Raw genomic sequence first — 7,571 nt, forward strand, 5'->3', positions numbered from 1 at the left:
AAGAAAACCCTGCAAAGAAAAGCCCAGGTCGCATATGCTGCATGTGCTGCATTAGTTATGATGTTCAATGGCTGGAAAGAGAAGAAAGCCAGTATGATATGAAACTTTTATCTGCTCTATTCCACATTCATGATGAGGCTTTGGTGGAAAAAATAATAAAATGATGGCACTGAGTGTAATTAACCTTCAGGAGTCCCTAATAAAAAAAATGGCCATGACAACATCTTTCAAGCTGCTCGGGGATGCCGGCACATAATTAACACAGGGGAGGGGTTAAGGGTTGTTGAGTTAATTAAGATGTTGAAATGCCTCAATGTTACGGTTCCTGGAAGACTCGTGGGTCAAAAAATTTGAGTGGGGTGAATGAAGAAGTTCTAGTCTGCCACGTTAAAAGCCATACAGCCATGCTGCAAAACTCCAGCGGCAATTTTGGTATTTCACTTAATAAAAGACAAATCGACAGAGAGGCTGTGGAAGTAAAAGGCAGAGGGGAAGAGGACAAAGACATCGTGGTGGAAGGAATCTTTGTATTCCTGGAAATGTTCCTCCTGCTGCTTTAAAAAAAAAAAACACACAATGCAGCGTCCAACAGGGCCAAGATCCTGTGTCTAAACAGACACTGAAGAAAAACATGCCTGCGGCTTTTAATAATAATGATAATAATAATAGCTTTTACAGGCTGTTTTGAACAGACTACTTGTGATTTATAAGCTGTTTATTATATGTATTAGCGCAAAAGACAGTACAAATTCTTCAAAGGACAAGTATAAATTTTCTTTCAAAGGCTGTGATGATTTTAATATTGGTTCCTCTGTATTTTCATCCTGTTGAACCTTTGGGGAGAGTGTCTGAATGTGCTCTTTCCTATGAGGCTGTAAAACCTCATGTGCATCATGTGCACGTGTTTATCCTTTGATAGTCATCTAAAGCTTTGGATATATGGTGTTGGCCAGAGGGGCCGATGGCTGCCTCGCTCCTGTCAGTCTGCCCCAGGTGTGGCTACAACTGTAGCTTGCCTCCACCAGTGTGTGAATATGAGAGTGAATGAATAGTGGCAGTGTAAAGCGCTATAAGGGTCTCGAAAAGCGCTATATAAATGCAATCCATTATTATTATATATTTTAATAATATTGCAGAAACAGGTAGGCTTGCCTCTTATGATACTCACAGATGAGTATCAGCAGATATTTGTGGCAGAGCTTGAGAACAAAAGGGCGGATATGTGCATAAATGCGTGCAGCCATGCATGTGAGTGTATGTGGCAAATTTAGAGGGGACAAAAAATGCAACATTCATGAGGCGAGAGAGAAAATAAAAGAAACTCCCACACGCACACATGAAGCACGTCCGCACTGAGCACACACCCTCAATTAAACTCGGAGCTCATGTGTAAGACACCAGGGAAACTGGAGGCTCTCTGGAACTTGTGCTGCTAAAAATAACTTAAGTGTCTGCAGCAGTGAGGCAAACCTGTAGGAAGATAAGAGGCGCAAGGACAACCGGTGTAAAAATACAGAGGAGAAGAAAGATGTGATATTATTTTACTTTAATTGGGATTCCTGACAATTACCTGACAATATTCATAAGGAAATGAAATATAACAAATTTATAAATAAATATTCGTAGCCTAGTATGACCTTGCTCGTACTAGGCGGGACTCCTTTTGGCTTCAGAGCTGCCTTAATTCTTTATGGTAAAGACGAAGACTCTCTGGTTCCACCAGTAGTCATAAAGGGATGGACATGGTCAGCAATACCAACAATACTCAGGTAGATTGTAGCTTTTAACGTCTGCTCAGATGCTACTAATAGGCCCAGTGTGCCAAGAAAATATCCTGCACACCATCACATCACCCCCATCTTCTGCTGCTTTAGCACATTTGCTTGAAAATCTAGTGTGTTCACTAGATGCTCTTCTGCACACCTTGGTTGTAATTAGTGGTTATTTGTGTCACTGTTCCTATCAACTCGAAGCAGCCTGGCCATTCTCAACAAGGCGTGTTCACCAGAGAACTGCAGCTCACTGGGTATTTTCTCTTTTTTGGACGATTCTCTGGAAACCCTAGGGCTTTGTGGGAAAATCCCAGAATATCACTTAAGTCATCCTTTTCCATTCTGATGGTCAGTTTGAAGTTCAGCGGGTTTACTTGATGCCTACATGATTAAGTGCATGTGATGCTGACACGAGCAGTGAGATAGATGTACTTAATAAGTTTCCATGAGTGTATTGTGATGCCTTTAATTTGCAGCACACTGATTTTACACTGTAATATTGCTACTTTGCAAGCACTTTGTTCACCTGTAAAACTCTGATTCAATCCTTTAGGTGTTGGTTCCTGCTTTCTACCCTCAACTGGTACTACATTAAAAAAAAAAAGGGTTTGCTTAATCATAGCTGTTGTTTACCCAGTTATATTATCAATTTGATGTTCGTCATATTGATCTGTAATAAGTTTAGTTCTAGTTAAAGTTTCACTTTGGACACCAGATGTCCCTATTGCTCATAACACAGAGTACAGGCAGAGAAAAGGCAGAGAAACTGACTGAAAGGTTTTCTAAAAGAAAACAAGAACGTCTTCAGGTATATTCATGTCATTCATCATAGGAGGAACAAGTGTTATTTACAGAAAGTGCAGCAATCAGAATATTGGCACACACAAGACAGGCTGATTAAAACAAACAAACAGGCAAACAAATAAAAACTCTCACTCAGTATAAACATTTATGCAGTACTGCTGTGCGTTTACTCACCCGACCTGTGATTATGCACTAAATAATCACAGCATGCCTACATTTACAGTGTCATTAGGCTGATGTAACATCCTGTAATATTTAGTTGGCCCATGTGGTGCTGCTGATACGAGTCTTGGCAAGCGAAACACAAATTTCTCACTCAGCTTGGATTTTTAAATAAGCTTTACTGGACGTTATGTCTGGATAAAGAGTACTCTGTCTGTTGTGGAGCTTTCTATGCGTACAGTTTTGAATGATACCCTTCTACCTTTTACTTACTTGGCAGAGATCGTGGCCATAATTAGAATGATGAAATCGCTATCTACTACTCACAGATGTTTTCCTGCTTTGTCCATCTAACACACACTCACGGCAAGAGCTCACACAGTCACATCCACTGGATTTACATTTTTCTTTAGTTATTCTTAGAGCAGATTAAGAGTTTAGTGAAGTCGGACTTTACTTGCGCAGACTTTACTAAACAAACATGCAAAGGAAAGAATATCCATGGTCCGCCTCAATTTCCTGACTGACGTCAGTCTAAGGGGGAAAGGGGGGCCTCTGAGATCCCCTCACTATCTGATCTGCATGTGAGAGGCTCATGCTGCCTCTGCACCACCCCCTTGTTTTCCCCACAGCAACAGGAAAACTGGAGGCCAAAGAGAGCGGCCACACTCTGTAGGAGAGGAAGGATTCAGAAGTCCAGCAGTACAGTAAGAACAAAGAAGGACACTAAAGGCAAAGGAATGAGCAAGAATCAGAAAGAAGTGAAGAAAATCCAGTCAGTCTATCTGCAGAACCTGGAGAAAGTGAACCAGGGGATAAAGCCGGACAAAAAAAGTTGGAAACCTAAAGAAGGAGACTTTGCTGTGCAAACAGCAATGGAAAAGCCGCGACAGCCTCCCATAGCTGGAAAAGTGGCTAAAAGCTCGGCTCACAGAATCAGCAGAGACCTGACTTGCTCCATCTGTTTGGATCTTTTCAAGCAGCCAGTATCCTTGCCCTGTGATCACACATTTTGCCAGGGTTGCATTGAGGGTTACTGGGCAGGGCCACGGGGCACGGGGCAAGGTGGAGCCGGCTCCTGCCCTCAGTGCAGGAAGGTGTATCCCGGACCGAGCTACAGACCCAACCGTATAGTGGCCAACATAGTGGAGAGTTACTGTCAGGGTCTGGAGGAGAGCGGGACTGGACCCTGCCTGCCAGATGCCGGGGTGCCAGAGAGGGCTCCTGCACCGGTTGCACGCTGTAGCCGACACAGGGAGGAGCTGAAACTGTACTGTGAGGAGGACCAGGAGCTGGTGTGTCTGGTGTGTGGCATCTCCCAGGAGCACAGAAGTCACACCATGGTGTGTGTCCAGGAGGCAGAACAGAAGTACAGGGTGAGTTAAGCTTTAATGAAGTGCCTGTCAGCAGTTAAACGTTCAGCAGGAAGTCAATATTACTGTTAATGGGGTTTAAACTGTTTTTGCTTTTATAAAGTTTTAGACTTGGCTTCATATTTTCCAAAAACAACTTCTTCTGGTTTTGCAAACATGCATCCTCTTGTGTTGTTCATCAGTGTGGAGTCTCCCAGGTTAGGCTTAAAGCAAAAGTAAGCTCTAATTTGTCACGCTTCCCATTGTGTTTTCAACAAATCACCCTGGACAAGACATTGACTTTGAGGGAGTCAGTATGTTTTGACGGGCTGCACAGTGGTGAGGTGGTTAGCACTGGTGCCTCAGAGTGAGACGGTCTGGGGTTTGAATCCACCATCGTTTGCATGTTCTCCCACTGAATTGCGTGAATTCTCTCAAAGTACTGCCTTCCTGCCACAGTCCAAACACATAGACAGGTGTGAATGTGAGTGTGAATGGATGTCTCTGTGTTAGCTCTGCAGCAGATTGGCCATCAGTCCAGGGTGTGCCCCGCCTCTCGCAGCTGGGATAGGCTAAAGCCCCCCGTGACCCTGAATTGGCTAAGCAGAAGAGAATGGATGGTTAAACAAAATGCTTTGATTTTGTGTTTCTGCCCTGACAGGCATCTCTGCACAGCTCAATGGACTCTTTAAAAGCTGAGCTCAACATAGCGCTGCAGTGTGACAGAGAAGCTGAAGACGAGGTCAAGAAGCTGAAGGTGAGAGGAAACACATCGGAATCAAAACCTCGCCACTGCGCATGCTACAATCACTATAAATATCCAGACTGACCCACTTGACCCACAGTTTCCTGTCTCATTCCCCTCATGGATTTTTAATGTTTTTGTGTATGTGTGCACAGGCTGTTGTGCTTTTTGAAATAGACCGTCGCGCCCAGTAACAATATGCATCTCCCACTCAGGAGCACACCGCTGATCTGAAGCAGCGCATTGAAGCCCAGTTCAGCGACCTGCACCAGTTCCTCTACCAGGAGGAGAAACTGCTGCAGGTGAAGCTGAAGACGGAGGAGCGAAGAGAGCTGATTCGCCTGGACGAGCACAAGGCCCTGCTGTGCGTGGAGATCTCGCGTCTGCAGAGGGCCGTCCATGAGATAGAGGACAAACTAAAAGAGCAGGACCCATTCACTCTGCTCCGGGTACGCTTAGCCTGTTTGTACATACAGCACAGTTCATCTGGAAGTTATTACCAGGATGATGAGTCAGCTCTGGGGATGATTAAGCCAAAAAATGCTGAACTCTTGATTTTAAATACTTTTTCAAAACATTTGTATCACTGTTTTGAAAGAAATAGAATCAGAAGCACAATATTTGGGAAGAAAATGAGGTGTTTTTCAGTCTATTATGTAGCAGACATACATTTTTGTGCCAACAGGTTAAACAGGGTCCAACGTCAACATTCAAGATATAACTGAGCTGGGTGTGACCGCTTTGGCTTTCCTGTTAAGTCTGCAGAGTGGTCTTAGCAAGACGGTCGATTTGATTACATCATTATGAAAAAACTTTAAGGGTAAAGCGTGATAAATAACAACAACACTGTTGTAGTTTTTTTTCCAAACAAAACATTTATGAGCTTAGACAAGATTCAGGCCAACGACCTCAGTCGCTGAGCTCTAGAAAAATGAGTTCAGTTCAGGCATCGGGCCATACTCAGGCCAAGGCAGTGGGAATTTCCCCCGGCCACAGGGAGATCCCGCAGGGTGGGATAATGTGAGGTCAGACATTGATGTAATGTGGAAAAAGCTCTCTCTTCTTTCAAATACAGCAAAACTAATTACAGTCTTTTTGTCTCTTTTCCTGTGTTTATCCCCGTGTCTCATTTCAGAGCATCAAAGCACTTCTCCAGAGGTGAGCGTGGGAAAGGGGCAGAATATTTTGTCCTTGAAAGGCTCTGTTTTTGTTCTTTGGTTTCATTGTTTGACTTTGCTTTCGTTGACAGGCCTCCACTTAAGTTTGAGAAACCCGTGTTTACACCGCCTAGTTTGTGTGAGGGCCGGTTTGCAGGGCCCCTACAGTACAGAGTGTGGAAATCTATGAAAGGAAGCATCTATCCAGGTACTTAAAAGTGACACTCAGACTCCTGAATCGCTGCACTGCACAGAAACCATCATCAAAATATCCAGCAAAGAAACATCTTTAGCCTTAAACTTCCTCTCTTGCCTTTGCTTTCTCCTCTTTTTAGTTCCAGCTTCCATTACATTTAACTCCAGCACGGCCAACCCCTGGCTCAGTCTGACTTCCTCCCTCACCTGCGTTCGATACCAGAACTTTAACCACACTGTGGAGGACAATCCCAACAGGTTTAATGCCGCCCTGTCGCTGCTGGGTAGCCAGGGCTTCACCCACGGGCGCCACTACTGGGAGATTGAGGTCTACAGCAGCACAGTCTGGACTGTGGGGGTAGCCCGGGAGTCGGTACCCAGAAAGGGAGTCATCAAAGCCCTTCCAGCTAACGGCTTCTGGACTATCTCTCTCTCTTATGGGATTCAGTACATGGCAGGTACGTCCCCTCCAACTGTCCTGTCACTGGAGGAGCCACTGGCCAGGATCGGTGTGTACGTGGACTACAAGAGGGGCCTGGTGTCCTTCTACAACGCAGAGAGCATGACACACCTGTACACCTTCAGGGAGACCTTCACTGAAACACTGTATCCTTATTTCAACTTGGGCTTCCTGGACAAAGTGCATGAAAATGAGCCTCTCAAAGTTTTCTTGCCAAAGATTTAACTGCTGTGAAAAAAACAGAGGACAAAGGGTCAAACAGTTACCAAAAATGACTAGATATGCAAAAAAACATATGTGAATAAAAAAGGTTCCTACTGTACAGATTTGAAACTGTGCAAATGCACTGTGCAGTTTATCTCATCAGTAATCAGAAACACGTGTATCTAAGCTTTGCTGAGTTTGCAGACTATGAATCTACTGTCAACCATTTCATTTCAGAGAAGCTGTGCTTCGGTGAAGAATGTGAAACTGTCTGGTTATCTGACTGTAGTGACATTATTGTAATGTGCTGTTATGTAATCTTCTTTATGCATGATTCATTAATTCATTCAGTACTTTGTTTTTTACTCTGTAAATAACTGGCACCCTGAATTATACTGGAGTCACAGGACTTGATGATGTGATGCATTCAAGGACCATGGAGAAACTTTTTATTTCATCATAACAAACATTAGGTTTGCACATACTTAAATAAAAATCAATTTAAATCGCCTTTTTGTATGTGTGCACATTTTTGTAACTGAGAAATCTTTGCACATATTGATCAAAAGCCTGCTACACTAAATGTGTGGCACCAAAGATGTAAAAAGATGTCCGTAATTATATGCACAAGTGTGTTATTTCCAGTATTAAAATGAACCGAACACCTCCATGATCAAACTCCTTAATTCTGCTTTCTATGACTACCTTATGGTACCCTTA

The 7,571-nt window shown here is 43.6% G+C and overlaps 1 protein-coding gene across 1 annotated transcript; it reads left to right on the forward strand.

Annotated features, from left to right (window-relative positions):
* Positions 1-3,338: 3,338 nt before the first annotated feature.
* Positions 3,339-7,361, forward strand: trim69 (tripartite motif containing 69). Its single transcript, XM_006788824.3, has 6 exons — positions 3,339-4,114; positions 4,752-4,847; positions 5,051-5,284; positions 5,971-5,993; positions 6,085-6,200; positions 6,328-7,361. The coding sequence occupies exons 1-6, from the start codon at positions 3,479-3,481 to the stop codon at positions 6,870-6,872; spliced, it is 1,650 nt and encodes a 549-aa protein (XP_006788887.1). The 5' UTR covers positions 3,339-3,478; the 3' UTR covers positions 6,873-7,361.
* The last annotated feature ends 210 nt before the right edge of the window (positions 7,362-7,571 follow it).

This window comes from Neolamprologus brichardi, chromosome 7 (assembly GCF_056152115.1).
Source record: "Neolamprologus brichardi isolate AB-2024 chromosome 7, ASM5615211v1, whole genome shotgun sequence".
Lineage (NCBI taxonomy): Eukaryota > Metazoa > Chordata > Actinopteri > Cichliformes > Cichlidae > Neolamprologus > Neolamprologus brichardi.